General features: G+C 37.1%; 1 protein-coding gene across 1 annotated transcript; it reads left to right on the top strand.

Annotated features, from left to right (window-relative positions):
* GCC2 (GRIP and coiled-coil domain containing 2) lies at positions 1–25,394 on the top strand. Its single transcript, XM_010289473.1, has 22 exons — positions 1–42; positions 707–791; positions 1,845–1,912; positions 2,770–2,874; positions 3,672–6,161; positions 6,816–6,885; positions 7,566–7,666; positions 7,747–7,845; positions 10,110–10,229; positions 11,637–11,801; positions 12,184–12,288; positions 12,882–13,044; positions 13,596–13,696; positions 13,819–13,896; positions 14,584–14,721; positions 16,743–16,864; positions 18,650–18,826; positions 20,356–20,573; positions 21,992–22,186; positions 22,976–23,115; positions 23,966–24,167; positions 25,324–25,394. Exons 1-22 carry the CDS (start codon positions 1–3, stop codon positions 25,392–25,394), a joined length of 5,055 nt encoding a protein of 1,684 aa, XP_010287775.1.
* Positions 25,395–25,461: the final 67 nt, after the last annotated feature.

The raw sequence follows: 25,461 nt of genomic DNA on the forward strand, positions 1-25,461 counted from the left end.
ATGGTGGCGTCTTCTGTCACACCAGGATCAGGCAAATCAAAGGTAATCAGTCCTCATGAATCTTAACTTATTTGGATAGCAGTAGTTGAAAGGGTTACAGTTTAGCATGCAAGCTATGACTAATAGGAAGACATAAAGGTATTTTTAAACAGTTTCCTGTCTTCTAGACATTTTGAAAAAATGGTTTATAAATGCTAGGCTGAAGTATTCTGGAAAACATGGAGGAAAGAGTCTCTTCTTGATATGTTCATTTCCTGTACAATATTTGATAAAATATTAGTAGCATCCCATTTTGGCAGTAGTCTGTTTCATAATGTACACAGACTTCTTTGCATATGTTGGAAGTAAATTTAAACAATGTCAATGTTAGGTCAGCATGCTATTTTCAAAACATTGTTCAAATCATATTACTGAATTCCCTTCCCGACTGAGTTTTCCTGCCTAACTGATGCTGCCCAGTTGTGTACTCCAGAATGATTTTTGGAAAAGTACAGAATTAGAAGTAGTTTCCGTTACTGCACTTGAAATAACAGAATTGGATAACAGAACAGCAGTAACTTGGACTGTTACTGTTTGCAAATGTGTGATAAAACAGTTTCTTGCCCTAAAATTTAACCTCTTGGAAATCTAATGCTAAAATGCCCTGTTTTCTATTTACCTCTGGGTTAGAGGAGGCTGGTTTCTCTAATATGTACTTTTTTTACAGCTGGACACATTGCCCAAAGAAGATCTCATCAAGTTTGCAAAAAAGCAAGTGATGCTTATACAGAAAGTGAAGTCAAGATGTACAGGTACCTTACTGGAAAGAGAACAATTTCTGCCTTAATGCTTGGTACTGTCTGACCTTTCCTGCATATTTTTGCTAGGTAGATTTAAATTCCAGGCAAATATCTTAGATTTATTTTTTTTCCCTGCATTTTCACTATTTTTTTTGTGGGACAATAAGGACTGAAGTCCTTAGAGCAAGGAAGGGAAAGAAAAGAAGCATTGCTTTTGTCAGGTATTAAATTAATGTTGATTTGGCAGTATGGCATGATGGAACAATGTAGCTTGTGCAAGAGCTGAAGTGGGACTTGTCATTGTTCCCCATATCGATTGCAGGGACACCTGCTGCTTTTCAGGAAGCAGATGGGAGGGGGAGTGTCTCTGAGAGATTTTTGCATAGTTAGTGCTGCTGTAGAGTACAATGGCTTCTTTAAAATAGTTAGCTACTGTATATTTGATCATTTGCTGCTTTAACAAGAGATTGTAAAATACAGCAAAGTTTTGTGTTGACCACCTAAAAGTATCCTGTGTAAATCTGTGCTCTCATGTGCTGTCCTCCTCTCTGCTGTCCCTTTTCCTCCAGTGGCCCACTACTTGGACTGATGACACTTCCCCTTGTTTGGAGTTACAGTTATGCTGACTGCTGGTAGTCCATTGAAATAATAAAGATAGGGATGGGCTATACTAGGCTTTTCCTCAGTAGGGTTGTTCGTAAGATCCTGTTCTTCCACCTGCTGCCTATTTTTAGAGAACCAGTAGGAACTGAATATCTTTTCTCGGGCTTAAATTGATCATGAAATAGAAGGTAAGACAATCATCAAAAGAACTTCTATCTGTTGTCCCTCTACCCAAACAAGGAAGCTTTGCTTCCTCAGGAAACCATGCTAAATGTCCAGACTGGAGAATTAGTAGTGAATGTTTGTTCTCTTTCCATTAGCCCTTTTTATCACCCAGCAACAAGATGAAGTAAAAGACATCTCTGATTTGAATAGGAGTGTTGTTAGGCACTGGATTTACTAGTAATTTGCGACTGTGATGGAGCATCAATTCATGCTGTGAAATTTCTGTACTTTTTTAAGAACTAGAGAAAGAGATTGAAGAACTCAGATCTAAAGCAGCTACTGCGGGAGCGGATGATATTATTCAGGTAGGAAAATGTAATGGCTTTCTAATGTATTACATGATGTTAGCTGAAATAAATCTGCAGAAATAATTTGGTAAATAGTAAATAGATTTAAAACTGTTATTTAAATTGAATGTAATCAATTTTCATTAGTTCAAGACACTTCCTAAAACCTCTTTTTTCTTCCTCCCCCCACATCTTTACTCCACTTCTCAGAAAACACTATCAGTTCTGTGAGGAATAGTACAGAATAGTACAATTTCCTCAGCAAGATTTTTAACTTGTGTAGCTGGTTAGACAGGCTTTTGTTTATTTTTAGAATGACCACTGCAGAAAGATTTCAGCCATTTAGAAAACTTCTGAGACAGTCATTTGATGAGATCAGAAACATATTATTAAAGTTGCATGTCACAAGAAATACTTGTAGGAAAGTAACTGGAATTTTTTTGAAGTGGCAAGAACATATGTCTTTCTCAAAGGGTCATAGACAGCATATGAAGGTGAAAACTGGTAGCAAGGAGGAATTTATCAACCGAGAATTTGTTTTTAATAACTTGGATGGAGATTTCTTTTTCTACAGAAGGGGTGTTCCCCCTGTCCCCCCCAACATCGCTGCCTGGTGATAAAAAATTAGCTGATCAGAAATACAGTTTTGAACAGAACCTGTTATTCAATGTCATTGTTTTAGTCTACATATTCCATATCTACCATATGTATGACATATGTATGGATGAAAGTAACTTTTCAAATCAGACTGACGTGTTTAATTGAAAAAAAAGGTTATGACCAATATGTGAGTTCCTATGGCTGGCAAAAATCGGTCAGGCTGCCATTATTAAGAAACGCTTCTTTCAGTGATGTTTCTCCCTTATTAAAATTAGGCTCTCACAGAAAGACTGGATGTTGTACTTCTGGAAAAAGCTGAAAGTCAGCAGCAGTGCGTAGCTCTGAAAAAAGAAAATATTCAAAGAAAGCAAGAAGCAGAGGTACTGAAATGAGCAATATAACATTACTAATATATTTCAGAATTATGTTTATCTTTATTTTCTGGTTTTGCTTGTTGTGTGTTTCACTTTCATTTTAATCTTTTTCTTCACTTATCTGTGTTCTGTTTTACGTTAAAAAAAATAAATCTAAAGGCTTCATATGCTAAAGCATGTTTTCTCTGTATGCCTTAATTTGTAATTTTTATAGGACTGACAATAAATATAAAATTCTGATATGCACCAGCTAGACCCACAGCTGTTCAAAAAGATTTCAGTCTGTGCATTAGTAGCCTACATATGTAATGGCTTCAATCAGCTCTGTCTTTCCATGGGAAATAGGAGGTTTATGTTCAGATATTCATAAGAAGGAGCCTGTCAGCCAAGGCATCTGTATAATGACAGTAATCTCAATTAATAATAAAGTGAAGAGTGAATTGCTTGCAACTGATGAACGTTGTTATATTCCAGATACTTTAGTTTGATGCACTAAAAGTAATTTGGTCTTTAATACATTATCAGAGTAGCTGCTAAAGCTGAAGTCTATCACAACCATTTTGTGAAATTATGCTGGTAAACATGATTTAAGACTTAGTTTTCCTTTCTCATTCTGCAAACGTTTTGTACTTTCTGCAGTGTCTTCTGAATTGAGTTGTCCTAATATAGTTAGATACTTAAAAATATAGCAATTTTTAAAACTAAGAACTCTCTTAAATCTTCTAATTTGTTATTGTAAACAGTTTATTTGGAAATTATGTGTGCTAAATTGCCAGTATTTAATAACTTGCATGTTTGTTTAGGCTGCAGCGGCTAAGACGGAAGAATTGCAGAAGCAACTGGAGCAATCAAGTATTGACTCTCTCAAAGAAGTAAAAGCTCTGAAGACTGAATTAGCAAACGCACAATGCAAACACAATGAGGACTTAACAAAGCTGAAAATGGAATTAGAGGAACAAGTAAAGAAACAAATGGGGCTGGTAGAACAGATTGAATGTCATAGTGATAGTCAAAAAGAAGTTAAAAGATTACAAGATGATGTCCAAAGAATTAAATCTACTTATGAGGAGCAAATTTTGTGTCTGAGAAAGCAGTTGGAAACAGTGAATGAAGACAAAAACAAAGAAGTAACAAATCTGCAAGAAACTATTAAAAGCAACTCTCAGTGCTACCATAATGAAATAAAAAATCTGAATGAAGAGCTTAAAAAATTGAAAATTGCCCATCAGGAAGAGGTGTCAGAGTTGATGCATCGGATTGAAGTATCATCTAAAGAAAATGAAGAAAAGCAAAACCAGATCAATCAGTTACAGCACAATTTGGCAGAGGAGAGCTTAATAAGAGAGAAAAATGCGAAGGGTGAAATGTGTGCTCATACTGAGCAGTGTGAATATGACTTGGAGCAGCTGAGAGACATCTTAAGTACAAATGTAGAAAACAAGATAGGTGGTGTAGATAGACAAGAAGAACCTTGTGTAGAAGCAAAGATGGAAGAAAAGGTTAGGCAGCTGGAGCATAGTTTAGAAGAACTCCAGTCCCAACATAGTATATTAAAAGATGAGTTAACTTACATGAGTAATGTTAAACTAAAACTGGAAGGGGAAATCCATCGCATAAAGGATGAGTACTTTCATGAGCGGGAGGACTTGGACTTTAAGATAAATGAATTGCAGCTTACTAAAGAAGATTACTGTTGTGTCATTGAAAAACTAAAATTGGAGCTTCAAGCAGCAAGACAGGACTGTGAAACCGCTGTAAAAGAGCATAAGTTAGACACTCAAACTCTGAAAGAGCAACATAAGAGGGAAATTTCTGAACTAAATGAAACTTTATTATCTGGTTCTGAAAAAGAAAAGATGGCATTAGTTTTTGAAATGCAAGAACTTAGAGAACAACTTGAAAAGCTAACTCAGGAGAAAGAAGAAGCAGTGTCCAATTACAACAGCCTGAGAGAAACAATGGAAACTCTACAGACTGAGCTAGGGGAATCTGCTGGAAAGATCAGCCAGGAGTTTGAATCAATGAGGCAACAGCAAGCTTCTGATGTCAGTGAACTGCAACAGAAACTCCGGGCTGCTTTTAATGAAAAGGATGTTCTTCTTGAAACTGTGAATCGCCTCCAGCAAGAAACAGAAAAATTGTCGTCTAATCAGCTAGAGATAGAAGAACTTAAATGTAAAATTGTTAGTCTTCAGGAGGAGAATAACACAATAACAAGCTCCATCGACCAAAAAGAGACTGCTATAAAAGAACTTGAAGAGAAGATTTTTGCTCTTACTGATCAAAACAAGGATATTCTAAATGAAGTAAAATGCTTGGGTGAAGAGAGAGAAACCCTTCAGGAAAGGTACGAGCAAGAACAAGGAAAAATTCATGAGCTTCAGCAAGAAGTAGATGTTGCTAACCAGTACAATAGCAACCTGAAGAAGAAGGTGGAGGAATTAACAGAGAGACTGAATGAAGCTTTAACTACAAAGAGTGAAAATGCTCAAATGCTAGAGCAACTGGAAAACCAAATTGAGTCTCTGGTGCGTGAGAGAGAGAACCTTTCATCTGAAACATACACTCTTTGTGAGGAAAATAAGAAAATCATTCAGGAAAAAGGCAAATTAAGTGAAGAGCTGGAAAAGATTACATCCGAAAAAGATGGCTGGTTACTTTTGAAAGAGCAGTCTGAAAACTTAGAAAAAAAACTACAAATGATGACTGCAGAAAAAGACCATATATCAACATTACTTGAAAGTGAACAAGTGCACAGATCCCTTGTAAGAGCTCAGCTGTACCACTTACTTGAGCAAGTGGGGTCCAGCATTTCAGATTCTAATGAAGAATATGATTCTCTGAACTTGCTAGAAATTGCAAATGAGTGCTTGTCCAAAATGAAAGAAGAGCAGTGCCTTGCTCTGCGGAAAGAGGAGGAAGTTCTTCATTTGCAGCGGGAAGTTGAGAGACTAGAGGAAGAAAATGCATCTCAATATACAGAACATAGATCCCTGATGCAAGATTTTGAAAAAGAGAAGGATCTCTTGAGAGAAGAATTGGAAGGAGTGTTGTCTGAAAAAGAAGCACTTCAACATGATATCCAGGAGCTGAAGAATGCCACTGAAAAAACAAGGATTGAAAATCAAGATCTTTTAGCTAATATTGAAGAGATCACTCAAAAACTTGCTTTTTATGAAAGTCAAATACAAGAACAGCAGAAAGGATCAGAAAAACAAGACAACTTAAATTTCATTCTGGAACAAAAGGAAACTGAACTTAGAAATGTGAAAGACGAACTGAGTTCTCTAAAGGTTATATTTTGTTATTGAAGTATACAGACTAAACCTCTAAAGTCTTCAGAATTAAGGTTCAAAAAATACTTTCAATTCTCTCTCTCTTTTTTTTTTCCCCTTGGCCTGAAAGTGAGCTTTCCTTCTAGAAAGCACATGTTTCTGAGTTTCCTAGCATCTCAAAATCCACCCCTGCCAGGAAAAAACAATGAAACAAAACCAATCATAATGCTATTTTGACAAAAGTTGCTTATCCTTGAACCTCTCTTCCTATCAATACCCCTCAAAGTGATCATTTAACTAGATGGACTAACTGACCTCATAATCTTTCACCTCTGACTTTCTATGGTTCCATCTCAAACAAAACTCCTGCTTGATCTAGATTAGCTACCCCTAACTTCAGGTCCTAGGAATGATGGTTATATAAAACTGACAGCTGCAGAGTTAATGGTCTCCCATTTTTTTTTTGTCCTTGGACAGGATGGAAAACAGGTGTTAAAAGTTTGGAATGTTTTCTTTTCAACATAAGTATGCTTTTCAGTTACCAAGCTGATATGAAATTGCACATAAAGACTTTCTTGGTAGTAAGAATATAGACACAGTCCAGCTGTAGCTGAAACTTCAGATATCAAAGAAATTTTTGTAATACTTCTTATATCTTTGTTTATAATACAGAATTTAATGGAGACAGTGACTGAGAAAACTGATCAACAGTCTTCAGTAGCAGACCTTCAAGAAAAAATTGGTATCTTTCTCACTGTTCGCTTTTATGTAAACAGTTTAGGTTTTTTGGATTGTTCATTTTTCCTTCTCTGCATAATTGTCCTGTATTTCCTACAAGCCAAGGAAGGTGGGGAAGTAGATACCAATGCAACTTCATATAATATTCTTTCCGTTAGGGATTTACAATACTGTTAGCAATCTTAAGTCAGTTATCATTTGATATTTATTAAGGTTTTTTCTTCCTTTGTACATTTGGCTATAAACAGTGTACTGGTTTTCATCTTTATGTTTTAAATATGGGAAGTAAGAATCATAAGGCTGCCAAGAGGAGAGTAAAGCAACACTTTGCCAAAACTACTGTTGCCTCATTGCAGTTATCGCAACACATTAGAAACAAAATGGTTCTGAGTTGTTACAGCCATATGTAGATGTACACAGGAATATGGCTCTTAATATTAGCTGTGATGGAAACATCTAAAACAAAGAAAGATTGTCCTTAAGCTGTCTGTGTGGCTGTATGTTTTAGTTTTAGATTAAATTTAAATGCTTAACTGAATTAAACATTTGAACATCTCTGCTCTATATTTTGTTTTGTTTTAAAGTCATGCTAATGTTGTCATGTTCTAATTGAATTGAATTTCATTTCATTTCTTGGGGGAGAGCAGAGGCATGTTTTTTCACTTTCTTATTTATTTATTTTAGGAAAACTGGAAAAAGAATCTGCAGAAAAAGGAGAGAAGCTAAATAAAATTAAGGTTGTTGCTGTGAAAGCAAAGAAAGAATTAGATGCCAGCCGAAAAGAGGTACCTGGACTGCTGCTTAATATGAAGAACATTCCATGTGTGGGGTTCTGTTTTAGTGACATATACTTCTTTTTAATAAGATGCAGACTCTGAGGGAAGAATTGGAGTTGGCTCGATCGGAAAAAGAACAGTTGTCTGCTTCAATGAAAGATGTCATTCAAGGAGCTGAAAGCTATAAGGTAAGAATGGTACTATATTTACAAAAGGCAGTTAACTGTAAGAAAACACTTTGCTTTTGAAGCCTAGCCTGGATATATATTGCTATTTACTTGCACAAGTATGTTTGGCTAAAGAAATTGTGTCAGTGCAGTTGAGTACTCAAGAAATGTATTGTTCTAATAACAGAACTGTGTGGCTGCTGTCAGAAGAAAATAAGGCACTTCCTTTCTACTGGATGGTATTTCTAAACCTTTTGGATCTAGTGTCATAGGTATCAAACAATCTGTTGCTGAGACAAAACATAAATCCTTATGAATTCTTCAAAGTACATTAAATTGGGCATCAGTTAGAAAGTCCTTTAGTGATAAAGACATAAGCTGACAATTCTGTGGGAGTGGGTCCTCTTGGAGCACACTTCTGGGCACACGAAGCAGAAGCATGTGACTGGGTACAGTCAGCATTGATTCACCAAGACTAAATGGTGCCTGATTAATCTGATTGCTTGCCATAAAACAGTTGGAGTTGTGGGTGAGAGGAGAACAGTGGATGTCACTTATCTTGACTTTAGGAAGTCTTTTGACTCTCTCAGTACTCTTGCATCAGCACTAGGACATTACGATCAAAATGGCTAAACAACTGAATGGGTACTTAAAAAAAAATAATAAATAGTTTCATAGTTTGGCTCAGAGAGTAGCTATTAGCGGCTGGTACTGGATGTCAATAACAAATAGGGTATGAAAGGGGTCTATACTGAGACCTGTCCTGTTTAACAATGACCTGGAGAAGGCGATGGGAGTTACACATTCATCAAGTTCTCAGATTATTCCTAATTGGGAACAGTCAATAGACTTGAGGGCGGGAATTCCATTCAGACAGACCTAGACAGGCGTGAGGAATGGGCTGACAGAAACCTTTTGAAGTCCAACAAAGACATGCAAATTTCTTCATATGGGAGAGAGGAACTTGATACAAGCTGGGGACCATGCGGCTGCTGAAAAGAATTTCAGGGTTTTGGTAGGCAGTGCACTGAGAATGAGAAAACTATGTTTGGGTACCAAAGGTGGCCACAGCATCCTGGGTTGCAGGAACAGGAGTACAGCTAGTAAGTCAAGGGAAGTCATTATCTCTCTTCAGCCAGCACTCCTGTGAAGGTGAAGGGTCTAGAGAACAAGTCTTATGAGGAGTGCCTGAGGGAACTGGGGTTGTTTAGCCTGGAGAAAAAGAGGCTCAGGGGAGAATCTACAACTCTGCTCTCTACAAATACCTGAAAGGAGGTTGTAGCGAGGTGGGTGTCGGTCTCTCTTCCCAAGTTACAAGTGATAGGATGAGAGGAAACGGCCTCAAGTTGCACCAGGAGAGGTTTAGATTGGATATTAGGAGAAATTTCTTCTCCAAAAGGGTTGTCAAGCATTGGACCAGGCTGCTTAGGAAGTGGTTGAGTCACCATCCCTGGAGGTATTTAAAAGCCGTGCAGATGTGGCACTTATGGATATGGTTTAGTGATGGGCTTGGCAGCGCTAGGTTAACGGTTGGACTTGATGATCTTAAAGGTCTCTTCCAACCTAAATGATTCTATGACATCACTGGGAGTATTGAAGCCAGTCTTGTCCCTCCTCCTTCTCCTAATTACAAGAAAGACGTTGATAACCTGAAGTAGTTTCAGTGGAAGGTGACCAGGATGGTCAAGGGACTGGAATATGTGATGTACAAGGCTGAGAAATTGCTTATCCTGGAGAAGACTTCAAAAGGACCTAATAGAAGCCTTCCAGTACCTACGAAGATGTTATCAAGGAAATAGAGTCAGGTTATTAATAGCGGTGTAGAATGAGAGACAGTAGTCCTAAACTGAAATGAGAGATTCTAACTGGATACATGGAGAAACGTTTTTACCCTATGATGATGGTTGAGCTTTGGAAGAGGTTCCCCAGAGATGTAGTGCCATCTCCATCCTTGGAGGCAGGTCCTTGGAAAGACCTGACTGGACAAAGCTCTGAGCAACCTGATCTGATCTCACTGATAACCGTGCTTGAAGCAGGAGGTTGAATATAGACCTTCTGAGATCTCTTCCAACCTGAATTAGTCTAGAATTTTATGAACTGTAAAGAGTTTCTTCCGGAGCCTGTAATGGAACAATAGCTTTAATTTCATTCTCGTATTTCTGATGTTGCAGTAAGACAACTCATATGCTGACATATTAGGAAGATAGGTAAGCGTCTAAGGTATAGAATGTGCTTATGCAATGTATATTGTAAAAAATGATGGTTTTGTGTTTGCATGGGTTAAGAATCTTTTGATGGAATACGACAAGCAAGGAGAACAGCTGGATTCTGAAAAAGGCAGAGCAAATAATCTTGAGCGTCAGGTAGACGACCTCACAAGACAGCTACAGGTATCATCCCAAGAGGTCAGTTCTGTGTGTCTGATCTATTGATAATTACAATAAACATTATTTTACCTATTGAGTGTAAGTTCTATTCATGTGATTGTTACTATATATAGCTTCATAACTGAAGTGCATTTTGGATAGTGAGTTGAAATTTAGGGTTGTGTTGGTTTGCTTTTCTTTCAACATCTGGTATCTTATCTGGGCCATGACAAAGGTAAATATATCTAGAATGTCTGGCTTTTTCAATAGAAGAGGTTTAATTTACCCCAAGTCAACTCACAGAAAAGAGCAGGTGATCAGCTCTGCCTTTGGTTGGACATACAACTCTGCTGTGTGTACCAGATATAAAAACAAACTTTCCCTATTTCTCTGATGTCACACTTACACTTCTCATGAAGTACAGTAACCTTTAAGTGTTACATCTATTTTCTTCTGTTTCTTAGAAGAAACTGTAGTTTTGTTATTTAATCAACAGTGTTTAAACATGCTAAATTAATTGCAGTTTTTGCATCTTTCACAAAGATGAGACTTTAGGATGCATTGTGGAGTACTGTAGTGGCATTCAGAAGAGTCTAAGGTGGTAGTTAAGCAGCTGTGAGAAACATTTTTGCAAAGCTAACTGAAATGGGTTTGAGATTTAGGATTTAAACTCCCAGGCCCCATATGCAATTACGCTGAAGATCCACCTAGGCCATCGTTACCTTATAAACAGAAGCCTGTAGTGAATAGTATAGGAAGAAATGGCCAATAATAAGTAGCATATATTCTGCTGCTGATGCAAGGTATTGAATTTTTCAAGTTTGTTACAAAGTATTTTGTAAATAAAAACACTGTTTAGATAACTGGCACATTTCTTCAGTTATACTTCATTCTTAATCTACATATTAGAGACTGAGATAAAACATGGAAGATGTCAAAATTGAATCTGTTAAAATCTTTGCAAAAATAGCCCAGATATAGGAGGAGTTCCTACTATGTACTGATATAATCTCATTGACGGCTTGGTGGTGCTGCAGTTAAAACTTTTCTAGGCGTTAATAGTATGATCATTTATTTATAAATATGACAGCTGTATTTGAAGTGGAGCAATAAGTGCTTGAACCTTCCGTATTATTGTGGGAGGAAGGTGATTCTTGCAGAAAGCATAAATGTTGGGGTATTTTTTTTCTTGCAATTCTAGCCATCTTACAGAAAGCTGGGCAAACGAACTCTGAACGTAATAACCAAATTGTGCTAGTGACTACTTTAGCCTATTTCTTAATCAGGTTTAAAACAATTAAGATGGACAGGACTCATCTGTAGGAGCTATTTGTAAGGGAGTTGAATAGAAATTAGTGTTTGTTTTTTAAATATAGACGATATCTTAGAGCTGAGTCGCATGCAAATTCAGCTTACATTTTTATCTTTCCACTGTGATCATTTCAGCATGATCAGCTACATTCTGCTAATGAAGACCTCCTGGCTCGTCTTGAAACACTGCAATATAATGCTAAGCTGCTGGAAGCTCAGATACTGGAGATACAAAAAGCCAAGGCAAAGGCTGACAAAGAACTAGAAGCTGAAAAGCTTCTAAAAGAACAGAAAACAAAGGTAAGTACTCTGTAGAGATGGTGAATGGGCTGAAGCATTACTTTCACTGGATGTGACTTCTGTTAGACCTTTGTAAACTGTGTTTTTATAGAACAAGTTCCATACTTTCTCTTCTTATTGCTTGACTCAGCCTTTTTTGAAGGCTCGGTCTGTTCATTGAAAGAGCTTTGCAAGACTGTTGGTTAGGGTAGATTGAGGATTGTTCGAGAATGTGAAAAACACTTCATAATCTGGGATTTTCTTTGGTTCCCAATGATGTCCTAAATTAAAAAAACCCCAAATCTTATCTTTGTACAACCTAAGTGTGTGTGTGTAAGTGTAAATAGATGCTGACATCTATTTTGAAATTGGACTGCATAATTGAGAAGTATTTAAATTTCAGGAACATAGTGGTGCTCTCCGAGAAATGGAGGAGCTTCAGATGCAACTTCAGAAGGAAAAGAAACATCTACAGAAAACTATGCAAGAACTAGAGCTGGCCAGAAAGGTAGCATTGCTGTTCATGTTAGTGCTTAATGGATTACCGAAGATTTTGGCCCATCTTGCTGTGTTGAATGCCACCCTTTTTGTTTTCAGGATTTTAAAGCCCGAGGTTTGCAAAAGGCAAAAAATGAGGGGTTTTACCCCTGGTTTTGTGTTTGGAGAGCTGATGTATACTTTTGAGTTTGTGGGTTGGTTTTTTTTCTCATTATTTTTTGTTTGTTTTAGCTTGAGTTATGTGGCCTGTCATGAGTAGAAATAGGAATAGAATTCAGATGTCTGGAGTACCTGTGTAGTGCACTATTCAGAAGCTGCCCTTTTTTGTAAGGACTGAAGATGATAGAAACTAGTATCTGCAAAATACCTACTGGTAAAACTGTTAAAACTAATACCAGTTTTTTCAAAGCTTCTGGTTCTTGTTTGAAAACAGGTTATTTATGGAGGATATGGAAACCTGATGAATGGGTGTAGCTTGTGGATATGGATAGTTATAAAGTATTTGATAAGTGGACAATAGTTTTTTAATATAATTTAAAAAAAAAAAGTTCTTAGCAGTCAGGGCAGATTGTAAGCTGTAACTTCATTGTGTGTAACTTGCAGGATGCTCAGAAGAGTACACTGATGGATATGGAGATAGCTGATTATGAAAGGCTAGTAAAAGAACTTAATCAGAAGATTACTGATAAAGACAGCAGAATAGAAGATCTCGAGCAAGAGACGGGGATTCAGAAACAGAAGCAAGCGACCCTACAGGAAGAAATAAGTGAGTAAACTATGAACAGCAAGATTCTCTATGGTAGTTAGTAATGGTAGGAAATGCAATTCATAAACAACTCAAGTCGATGAGTGAGAATAAGGTTTGCAGGGAATACTAAACAGTTACATAGTCAAAATTACTTTCCCATAAAGGAAACCTTACTAGGTTATCAGTTGCTTGGTCTTGCATTCAGCAAATAAAAGCCAAATTGCCTGCCTGATAAACTGTGTTTCTTACCTGATGAAGTTAATCGTAAGTTCAGAAAAGTCAGTGACTGAGGGGGTTTTCAGTCTGACATACCACACTCATAAAACTTTATTGGGTAGCATGTGATTAAAAATTTCGTTTTTTCTTATCCTTAAGTGTAAGTCTTTAAACAATTTATTTTATTAGAAGATCTTTGTGATACTTGGAAATCAGATACTAAGCTTCCTGTAAGCTGCTTGTTTGCAGCTCTCAAGAAGTCTGTCAGAATTTGCTTAAATATTTTCCAGTACTTCTAAGGAAATACAGGAGGGGAAGTTTCCTTTGTGTATGACTGTTAATTTCTGCATTAGAGTCACTTCAGTCAACTATGCAACAGGATGAGGAAAGAAATGCCAAGATAAAACAACTCCTGGTGAAAACCAAAAAAGAACTGGCTGATTCAAAACAAGCTGTAAGTCCAGATGTCAGTGACTGTATATTCCATTTTTAACCTAGATCTGATCAGCTGATAGCTGAATTATTCAGTTGCTGAGGTTTGGGGGTCTTTAATAACCAGATCATTTTATCATGCAGGAAAGTGACCATCTAATGTTGCAGGCATCATTAAAAGGGGAACTGGAAGCCAGTCAACAGCAAGTGGAAGCCTATAAGGCAAGAAACTTCACTTCTTTGTTAGTATAAGGTTTTTTATTTTAATAATAAGGATGTGATTTGTACTGGGCAGATGGAATATAGGCTGAAGAATGAAAAGCTGTTATTTTTATTACTTGGGTACTTACTCTTTTTCTTGAATGAGTTTTGTCTGCTCCTTTCCCCAAGTATTTCCCTTGTGATGTTGTTTAAACAGCTTTACCCTTTCTTCCTCCTCTTTCCTTTCCCTTTCCACCAAAAGGAAGGACTGCATAATTTGAAGCTTGTAACTTGGATACATTTTAGAATAATTTCTTTAAAAATGGAAGTTACTCAGTTTAAAAGCAAAAGAATGCGACATCATCAGAAATCTCAAGTGTTGTCCATCTGCATAAATTTTGTTCGTTGGACAGAACAGGAATTGAATATAATGAAAGGCAGCAGGGAGGGGAAGGGAGAGGGGTTGGCTTTCTTAAATGCTGCCACCCCACCACTGTAACTTTCTCTTCAATTCTCTCTTTAAGAAACTTTTTTTTTTAATTAAGTACATTGTAACCCGTGTCTAATTTCTTACTGGATTTTAATTTTATATTCACAAGTTCTGTGCAGGGATTACTATAATTAGAATCCTGTGTGCTCTGTGGCACATTCCCTTGGAGAGGGAAGGAAAAATTTTGTCATAGCGAAGTTTTCAACTGACTTTTTCAGATTCAAGTGGCTGTACTAACATCAGAAAAGCATAAAGTTCAGGAACACCTGCGAACATCTTCAGAGCAACACCAGCGGACGTTGAGTGCTTACCAGCAAAAAATTGCAACCTTGCAAGAAGAGTGCAGAGCAGCCCAGGTACTCTAGTGGAAGAAGTAATGTAGAGACTTTAGAAGGAAGATTTACTGCACTCTGTCTGCTTCTCTAAAAATATTTTGTGGATATTTCACTCTTGTCTTTTTGTCTGTCAAGAATTGGGAATTATCCTAGTGCTTAATGTATTTGAGTGGCATAGAGGACAAGCTAGAGTCTGTCCTGCTTGTCACATATCACTTGTGGTGGGAAGTCTGGACTGCACTTTCATGTATCACTGTTATATTTTTCCTAACTGGAAATGTAAGCTAACAAGGGAAAATCTTGTGGTGGTAGTGGGGAGTTGGAGTTCATTTAGGATGATCAGCAAGTATACATTGAGCGGGGGGAAAAAAGTCTTCAAAGAAAAGCGGGGGGGCAGGGGGGACAAACAGAAAATTAATATCATTTGCTCCACATAAAACCAGTTAACACAGATACCACTTTAAAAAAAATGTGAAAAATACATTCGCAAGCACCTCTTAAGAAGCTGCTCATATAGCAGCATATTAATTGGCAGCTGAGCTACATGTGAAACCAACACTATTGCTGAAGTTTTTATTATATCTGTTTTTTTGTCCATATAACAAAGTGTTAGATGTTCCTGGAATCTAGTTTTTGCACTGGAGACAGACATTCAGAATACAGTAGGACTGTTATGTGGAATCTATCTTTGTGGAGATTACTGCACCACACTATGGTCCCTTTTGTATGATAGGTGTGCAGCCTGCAGTTAAGTAACAGTTGAACACAGCCGCTCAAAAAACTGTGTTTTAAAAAGGTGAACTGAAATGGACAAACTTTGTGGTTGGTGCTACAGGAGGCTTGCCTGAGTTGAACTGGTAGATACGGATCATGGTTTTACAAATGCATTCTTCATAACTGGGGACTTACAGTACCTATCCCTGGTGGCTTGCTCCTTGATGTGTAGATCTTCCATGATGGCATGGCTTGAAGCTGTTGGAAGATTAGCCTTCCTCTTTAGCTGTCTAACATCTAGAGAAGAGATACTATTACAAGGTTATTTACGAAGGAAAATTCTGTCTAAAGGAAAAGTGAACACCAAAGCAGATAGTAGGCTGGAAGGTAAGAGTCATGCTGACATTTAAGGCTGTGTACCTGAAGACTTAGGAGTATTCTAGCTCACATAGTTCGACAGGAATAAAAGAGAAGGATTAATTTAAAGAAAATGCCCACAAATCTTACAGACTCTAGAAAAGCTGGAGCAGTGGCTAATCAGGGTCAGAACTGTGGAATTTCACTCACTGGTTCAGCTGAAGAGAAACTTTCAAAAATCCTCCTCTTTGAAGATGAGAGCATTTTAGTCATCTCAAGGATGACTAATGAATCCATGAGCTTCTCCTGAGATCCAAGAATGAAAACCTGCATGTGTGTTTTCTTAGAGGCATGAGTACTTGAAGGATGGGAACAATTCTTGCTGTACAGTGTACAGTTAAAGGTGAAGCTACTGTATTGTGAGGTAATTTTCTGCATGTCCACAGAAACTTGTATATCAGCTGAATTTAGAAGAGAAGACAGACCAAATACACTTACAGTCAACTGGAATATTCTATCTTTTGTTGTGTATTACCATTGCAAGACTGACTTAACTCCTTAAAATGATACATAACTTTAAGGCATATTAGATTTTTGTCATCTGGGTAGTATAAAAGGAAATTAGAATTATCCTTTTTTTCCTTTCACCTTTGCCTTCATTTAGAGCTGTTTGATAAACCCCTTGCTTGTGAATCTCTGTTGAATGCAATTTTTGAATTTGCAAGTATTCTTTCTTTTCTTTAGTACTGGTATGTTGAAGGTCAGTGTCTCTTAAGTTTCACATTTTAGGATACTCAAAGTCTAAAGAAACATGATTCATTATGGTAGTCACTATTTCAATTATCCATATAAAAGAAGAAAATACAACAGATGGTTCTTTTTTTTTTCTTCTATGTAAGACGCATTTCATTTTAGAGAAACGAGGGAGCGATAGTTAATAACTCATTAAGGGTTTGTTTTCTATGTGATAGGCTGAACAAGCGTCTGTTACATCTGAGTTCGAGAACTACAAAGTCCGTGTTCATAATGTTCTAAAACAGCAAAAGAATAAGTCTGCTTCTCAGACAGAATCTGAGGGAGCCAAACAAGAAAGGTAAAAGTAAAATTTTTATATGCATACAGAAAAACACTGATACTGGAGTTACTGAACTTGCCTTTGCTAATTGTTGACCAACAGGGAGTTCCACTATTTAATTCTTTGCTTCAATAAGGAAAATATCAGAAGGGAGGCAGTTTGCTTCACCAGTTACTTTGGTTTAAAAAAAAAAAGGCAGCTCTTTGTTTCTGTAAACTTTATCTGATCTGTAATCTAACTGTGGCTCTACCTATCTGAACAGAAGAAAGATGATCAATTTGTACAATGGTGGTACTATGTTAGTTTCCAGTTCCTTGATTTGTCTTTTTTAGCATTTATTTTTGTGTAGATTACCTGTTGTTACAGTCAGAGGGAGAAGTAAGGTGTTAAGAAGATTCTTATGATTCTCATGAGCAGAAATTATCCGGCATCTTCTGTGTGGACTTGACATGTGATTTTTCTCTGACAATAAAGTATTGCAGCAAAGTGCCATTTCCAACTAAGAAGAAAACAGCAGATTGGTGCTGTTCAGCTGAGCTCACTTTGAACTTTTTCAGGAAAGAATGGTTTAGCGTAGGTAAAGCTCTGGCTGCCAATTCAGTCATCAGATCCAGCAGATTTATGAAATACTGTTGTCTTATCAGCTGTTACATGAGGAAAGACTTGGGGGAAAAAAAAATTATGTTGCCAAAAGTTCTCTGAAAATCATTTAAGTATAGTCGTAGGCCAGGTAAATTTAGATTCACCTCAGAAAATGTCTGAACCCACTGAAAAAGTAGATCAGTTTCTGTAAGTTATTTTTATAAGTTATTGATAACTGTCCTTGGTGACAGACTGGGCATTTATGTGTGAGATGTCAAAAGTAATTTCTGTCACGGATCTCAAAACAGTACCTGCAATTGCAGCTGAAAATCCACCAGAGGGAGACCTGTGCTTTGTTAGAGGACTTCGGTTTTACGGTTTGTTTTGGGGTTTTTTAAATACATCTACCTATTCTTTTCTTTGAAGCAAGCAAACCGTGAGAGTTGCATTTCTTTGTCTCTTCTTTGTGCAGAATTTAAAGAAGTTCTGGTATTGTTGGGTTTTGTGAAAGAGGGTCACCTGGGAAACAGTGGACAAACAATAAGATGATAAATAGTTTTCAAAGAAATGATTTACAAGTATTAACTCTAATGATTAATGAGATGTACAGTTCATGAGATGATGGAGATGTCTGCATATATAAATACAGAAAACATAAAAGGAAAATGTGTGTGACTTAAGACTTTTTCCTCCTGGTGTATCTGATATTGATTTATTTCTGACCAACAGAGTTTTATCTGTTTTTATGGATGGATGTTGCTTTCTAGTCCTTTGCTCAAAATCTACTCCAACCATTTGTCTCCTATATTCAGTCTCCTTGAACTGATGTGCTTTTACTACCACTACTTTTAGGAAGAAATTCGTTCTCTCATCTGCATCCCACATATTATTTTCCTCCTGTCTTGTTCCTCCAAACCAGCTTGAAGTAGAAAGTGGTATCAGTCACACTTCCTACCCCAATAGTTACATTCCCAGCAGTTCAGATGGGATGTGATAAACCTATTTGTACGTATATTGAAACAGGATCAGAACTTTTAAAATTGTTTTTGCTGCAGTCACATTCTGAGATTATTTTAGTCATGGTACCGTATTGATTTCAATAATAATATTGATTTCAAATAATAATACTCAAATAAGCAATTTGAATCAGCTATCCAAAGTGTTGTGGATGCAATTAGTTTTAAATGTATGTTGTTTATTTCTTTTTTTTTCCCCTTGTAGAGAACAGTTGGAAATAGTGATAGATCAACTTAAAGTTAAGCTGCAAGATGCTCAGCATAATTCACAGATGAATGTATCTGAACTCCAGGCGTTACAGTCTGAACATGACACCCTGCTGGAAAGACACAATAAGATGCTGCAAGAGACTGTTGCAAAAGAGGCAGAACTCCGTGAAAAGTATGGTTTCCTGATGAATAGATATAGATATTTTATTTTGTGTGGACTTTAAGGGCTGGTCATGTAGTGGCCTATAACTGTACATCCCAAAGAAACGGCATAACTGTTGAGAAAGTTAAAGGAATTTTCAAAAGGATTGCTTGCTTATGAACCTTCAGAAGTTTCAGCAATGAAAATGAAGCAGTAGCTGGTCAGGGAATTTGAGATTTCTGCAAGCTTTCTACTGGTTAACTACAGAGATTTTAAAATTAACATTTTTTTAAGCATGTTGACTATTTTTAAGTCCAGTGCTCAGCATTACATTTGTGTTGGACTGCTCAACTAAATTTTATGGATATTTCCTAATGCAGAGCAAACGATTTCACTGACAAAATATCCAGTTTTGTGTCCACCAAGTGCCTTGCTTACAGGAAGTTCTGGGTTTTAAGTCACAGTTTATTGCCACAATCTTAATTTGCTATTTCTTTCAAAATGAAAGGAATCTGTTTAATCTTTATCACTTGAAAAATCACATGGGTACCTTGAGCCCTTCAGAAAGGGTCTTTCCTTGTCTTTTCTTCTCTGTTTAGGGTACAAAGTTCACATGAAATACTCATTAGAAATTACAGCTTAGTATTAGGAACTGTTGACTTCTTGTCACTACCTTTGTACTGTTTTATCTGTTCCTGATAGCCACATGATGATTCATTGTAATCAACTAAATTATGTCCTGCATTTTTCTGGAAACAACCCATATCACAGTAGGTTCCCTTTGTACCCAGAGAGACTAGCTCTTTGCTACTCCAGCTATATTTAAGTTTGTATGCTTATAAGGGCAAGTCCTGTGCTGAGTCTTTCCATACATGCACTTGTTTAATTGCTTGTGACAATTTTGTTGTGCTTCTGGACTACCTCCAAACCAAGTACAATTGATGTGTTACTGACACTTATTCTTGCGAACAGCTACACTCTTCTACCCTCTTTTGCACTGAAAGATGAAGCTTAAAAAAATTAAACCTAGCTTCTTAGAAACGTATGTTTTTAGAAGTCCCACGTAAGTGTTTAGTAAAAGGAAGTGTTACACTCCTTTTATTTAAAAATAAAACTTCTATTTTTATTTATTCTTTTATTTATCCTTAAAAGGAGTGTTATACTCCTTTAAGGAAGGAAGTGGAGTGTTAAAGGAGGTGGATATAAGGTAAGTGATGTGCCCTGTATGACACTATAAACAGTCGTGTTGCCATTTTAGAATTTAAGAATGTTAAGATCACAGTGTCTGTAATACTTCCATTTTTTCACAAAGATGTCTGAACTTTGTCTTCTGAAATAGCAATCAAGAGTCTATATAGCACAGTCCATTCATATGATAGGTAATAAGTGTAACTTTTTCAGTCTTAGATTTTCCCTGTAAAAAGAGGAATTTAAATGGAAAAAAGTTGCATGGTCATCCTAAGATAATCATAGACATGAAAATTGGAAAGATTTTGAAATGTAGAATTGACAGTGTTTTGCTGTCCGTTTCTTACAGTTTGTGTATATGCTGTTTTTAGGCTCTGCACAATACAGTCTGAGAACATGGTCATGAAAACAGAGCATGCCCAGACTTTGAGTCAGCTGACAGCCCAGAATGAAGCTCTCCGGAACAATTTCAGAGATCAAGTCAGGAACCTGCAAGAAGAGCACAGGAAGACAGTAGAGACACTTCAGCAGCAACTGTCCAGAGTAGAAACTCAACTCTTCCAACTCAAGAGTGAACCAAGCACTAGAGGTAACTTTCAGTCATAATGCTAGGTTTTCTTGGGTTAGACACAGATTTGTTTACCTGAGTCTGAATCTAAAACATGCTCATAGCATGTGGTTCTGTAATACACCAACTTTTTACAGAGAATCCGCAGCATGCCATATCAATCCATGGATACCAAGGAAGGAACATGTCCTTGTTGTTGCTGTCCCTTCAGAATCTTAAGGTGCTTGAATGCATCCAGAGGAGGGCAACAAAGCTGGTGACAGGGCTGGAAGGAACGTCCTATGAGGAGCAGCAAAGGACTCTGGGTTTGTCTAGTTTGGAGAGAAGGAGTCTGAGGGGTCACCTCACTGTTCTCTGCAGCTTCCTGAGAAGGGGAAGTGGAGAGGAAGGTGCTGAGCTCTTCTCCCTGGTACCCAGTGACAGGACATGTGGGAATGGTTCAAAGCCGTGTTAGGGGAGGTTCAGACTGGACATTAGGAAGCATTTCTTTACCGAGAGGTTGGTCAGACACTGGAATAGGCTACTTAGAGAGGTGGTCGATGCCCCAGGGCTGCCAGTGTTTGAGGCATTTGGACAGTGCCCTTAATAACAGGCTTTAACGTATGGTCAGTCCTGAAATGGTCAGGCAGTTGGACTAGATTATCATTGTGGGTCCCTTCCAACTGGAATTATTCTGTTCTGTTCTAGAATCTGCATCACTGTTATCTCTTCCGTAGTAATTGCATTGTCAGACAAATGGAGGGCAAATTACTTTGTAAATATTTGGTGCTCTTCCTAGCAGTTTGTCTCAGATTTTGGAGCATACTGGTCCTCTGCCTCCAGTAGGTAAAGCTAAAGAAAAAGTGTATTGAAAGCTGTTTTAACAATGTCTGTTATTGGTATACTTGCTATTTGGTCCCTCTTGTAATTTAAGATTTTACTGTGTTCAAGCTCAAGTGCTATTTTTATATCTGTAAAGTTACTAGTTAGCATGTAGTTGAACATTTGCCAAGCAGCAGTAACAGTTTAAGAAGTTACTCTTTCCATATGTTACTGAAGCAGCAGGATAGTGCACACAGAACAGTTTACACCTCCCACAGGACTGGTTGAAAGAAGAGCTAATTCTGTTTTGCATTAAAACCATTTGACACTCTTGTCATAGCTACAACACATCCTCAGGGAGAGTTGCATGAAGGTTTCATAGTCACTGAAATAAAAACTGCCAATCAAGTTTGGATTTAGAAACAGGCTTTGATTGGAATGGCCATTTGGAGGTGAAAGGCTGTATTTTCTATTTTAAATGTTATGTGCATACCTAGCTTTCTCCCTTTTCTTCACCTTTCCTCCCCCTGCTTTTTGAAGACTATTTTATGTACTGCTCTCCAATCTGAGACAGTCACACCTATGAATTAGCCCTACCAATTTCATTCTGATGACAAACATCAGTAAGTATCTTTCAGGTCCAGCTGTTTCAAATTCAGCAACAAAGAACTTAAGAGAACGGCGAAACACTGACCTTCCTGTTCTCGATGTGCACACTGTAGCTAGGGAAGAGGGAGAAGGTATGGAAACAACGGACACAGAGTCTGTCTCTTCATCCAGCACCTATGTACCATCCTTGGAACAACTTCTGAACTCACCAGAAGCAAAACTTGGTAGGTAAAACATGTGGCTTCATGAAGCACTTGCCTGCATAAGTTGCAGAAGTTTGTGCCCTCAAAGTATGTGAGAACATTGTGTTTTCATGCTTTCAGGTGCAAGACACAAGTCTGCTTAAGTGTCACTGAGTTTACGGTATCCTGAATTTCTGTAGGAGTTCTGTCCTTGAGTAAGGACTAATAATAGAACACTGCTACAGGTCTTAGTGATTTAAAGATGTCATATTTTTTACTTTTTCTAAAGGGAAAAGACTGGATGAGCAAGTCAGTGAACAGTTACAGAACTTCTTGTATACTGGACTAGTCTCTACTAGAGACAACTAAGTGCTGATTTAACCCTTTTTAATGAAAGGATAAAATGTTTAGGAATTTATTCATAGTTTTTTTTGTAGGAAAATGAAAGCCAGTGTGAAGAACAATGTTCTGAGAGTCCCAGAAAAAGTAGAAAAATATGTGGTAGCATCTAGTCGTGTTTTAAAAGTCTGGTGAACGCTTTGTGGAGAACTGTTGAAAATCTCCATCTATGGGTAGGAAACAAGGGGTAAATGAAAATCAAGTATCTTTAGAACTGATTTGCCAGTCCTCTTCTAATATACTTATATATACAAAAATACATCACAAAACAAGCATGCGGAAGCAGCAGTGATGCCTGTTAATTTTCCAGTCTGACTTTGCATGGATTTTGTTTCTAAGGAACTACATTAATTGAGTCCTAATGTTAAGTTAGTATAAAGTAGGTGCAAGTGCTTTTTCCTTCTCTCAGTTTCCTTTTCCATTTAATTGCAGAACCATCTCAGTGGCAAACAGAACTCACCAAGGATGAATTGATTCAGAAACTAAACACAACAGCAAAGAGTGCTGATCACTTGAATGAATTACTTCGTGAATCAGAAGCAACCAATGCAATCCTAATGGAACAAATAAAGGTTAGCAGACAAGCAGGAAATACGGGGACAGCTCTGATTGCTATGGTCTGTTTCTTAGACCAAATGTTTAACACCAAACAGGTTTCAGAAAATTCCATTCTGAAAAGATTTGGTGATGCAAAACTTAATTTTTAAAGGGCTTATATTCCACAGGACTAATTAGCGCTTCCAAAGTTGACTTCAGGTTTTTGGGCTGCTTTTCCTCATGGTTGCTAGTCAGGGTAAGGGAGAGAGTAAAAGCTGACACAAAAAAACCTCTCGAGACTTTGGAAATTTAATGCTTAGTAAAGTGCCTTTACTGTTTTCACTTAAATAAAAGCAGTGAATGCCAAGGGAAGCATTGGTTTCTCTTCCTGTAATCCCTTGTAGCTCTTTTAAGTTGAAAGAAGATACGTGTTTAGAGATACATGTACTAACAGAGTTTGGTTTGATTTGCTTATACCTCCCTGAGTTCTCTGAAAACATTTTTGAAGTTCGCATATTCTCTAGAAGTGCTAAGCTTTCTGTTACAAAATGTTTCTTAATGAATGATAATATTGCTAAATCTTTGGTCCACATTGCTTATTTAGCTGTTCAACTCTTTTACCACTGAAATTGAATAGTTAGTACAGTATATCATTATAACTACTGCATAGATGTTATCAAAAAAGGTTATTTTTGATCCATAAAGTTATTTCTGGATAACATTACCACGTGTTCAAGTTTCACTGGTTTTTTTGTCCAAAATATGTTGCCATTCTTTTTGAAGCAAGCTGCGTAATTCACTTTTTAGCTCTTCAAAAAGTCTTTGTTCAATTGCTTATTATGTGAAGCAAACAATATTGCATTTTTTTTTTCCCCTCATCTGCAGCTTCTTAAGAATGAAATAAGAAGATTGGAAAGAAATCAAGAGAGAGAGAAGTCTGTGGCTAATCTAGAATACTTGAAGAATGTTCTGTTGCAGTTCATATTTCTAAAATCAGGAAGTGAGAAAGAAAGGCTCCTCCCTGTAATAGACACCATGTTGCAGCTCAGCCCTGAAGAAAAGGGAAAGCTAGTTGCAATTGCCCAAGGTAGGTGGTGTTCAAAACATTGTCGCAAAAAAAAAGGAAAAGTGGAAATAAAGGCAACTGAAGTTCTGTGCTTTCTTTTATGTAAACCTTTGAGGAAAAACAAAAGCTTAGCAGCATAATGCCACAGTGAGCTAGCAATAAAACCATTTGGCTCTGTTGGGAAGTTACTGTTCCATTTTCAGAAAACAGATCAAATACCCAAAAATAAAACTAAGGTAAAATATAATTTCATCTGAAACATACGCATTTTAGGAACATGATCTAAGTTGTAAAAATTTAATGTGTTCCTGTTTTGAGTATAGTTAAAGATTTCTGTCAAAGTGACCTTAAATTAGCAGTTACTATAAATGAGTTACTTTCTTGGCAGATGTTCTAAAAATATAATTAAAGTTATCCTGTCAAGGCAGTACTGCAGATCTAATACTAGTTTCCATATATATGAACTTTAAAAATTTCTTGAAGATAATATGCTTTTCCTTTATAAAATAAAGGAACTAGGAAAGGAAGGAAGGAGAGTTAAGCCTTTGCAAGAAATTAACCCGAGAGCTGACTGCATAATAATGTTCTATCTCTGCTTCAAATACTCTGTTTGAGAGTTTGTCCCTTAAAAACACTTTTTGAGGTATTGTTTGTTATTTCTCAATAACAGCCTGTAGTTTCTTGTACTTCATTAGCAATGACCTATACTTTATTTTAAACTTAATATAAAGACTAAGTACTGTGTGTATATATAAGCACTTAAAACTTGTGAACAAAATCACATATATAAGGAAAGTGGCAAAGTACTACATTCCATGATAGGCTTTGCATTTGGAGACAAGAGATGTAATTTAAGTCTGTAGCATTTTGATGTTGTTCTCGCACTAATGAACACTGACTGGATTTTTCTGGAGAAAGGTGATAAGTGGCTGCTTTAAAACCATCCTTAAGTACCTGAAATAAAGTGGACTTAGTGTAAAATCCATGAATACATCTATGGCAGCCTGGGAGTGAGTATTGAACATAACCTCCTCAAAAAATTTATGAGGACAGCTTTTGAAAAAGGACAGAGCCGGAGCTGGGGGGAAGCAAAGTCATTTAACCAAATGATGCAATGTCTAACATAATAAACTTAAGTTAAAGTATGTTGTGGGGTTTTTTTTTCTTCCTCCTTCAGGTGAGGAAGAGAGCACCTCACGGCCCTCTGGGTGGGCTTCATACCTCCACAGCTGGTCAGGACTTCGATGAAATGAAGCTTTAAAGCTGAATCTCTAAAGACATTCCACAGTTGCAAAAAGACAAGAAAAATCTGTTG

The sequence above is a fragment of the Phaethon lepturus genome, unplaced genomic scaffold (assembly GCF_000687285.1).
Source record: "Phaethon lepturus isolate BGI_N335 unplaced genomic scaffold, ASM68728v1 scaffold11146, whole genome shotgun sequence".
Classification (NCBI taxonomy): Eukaryota; Metazoa; Chordata; class Aves; order Phaethontiformes; family Phaethontidae; genus Phaethon; species Phaethon lepturus.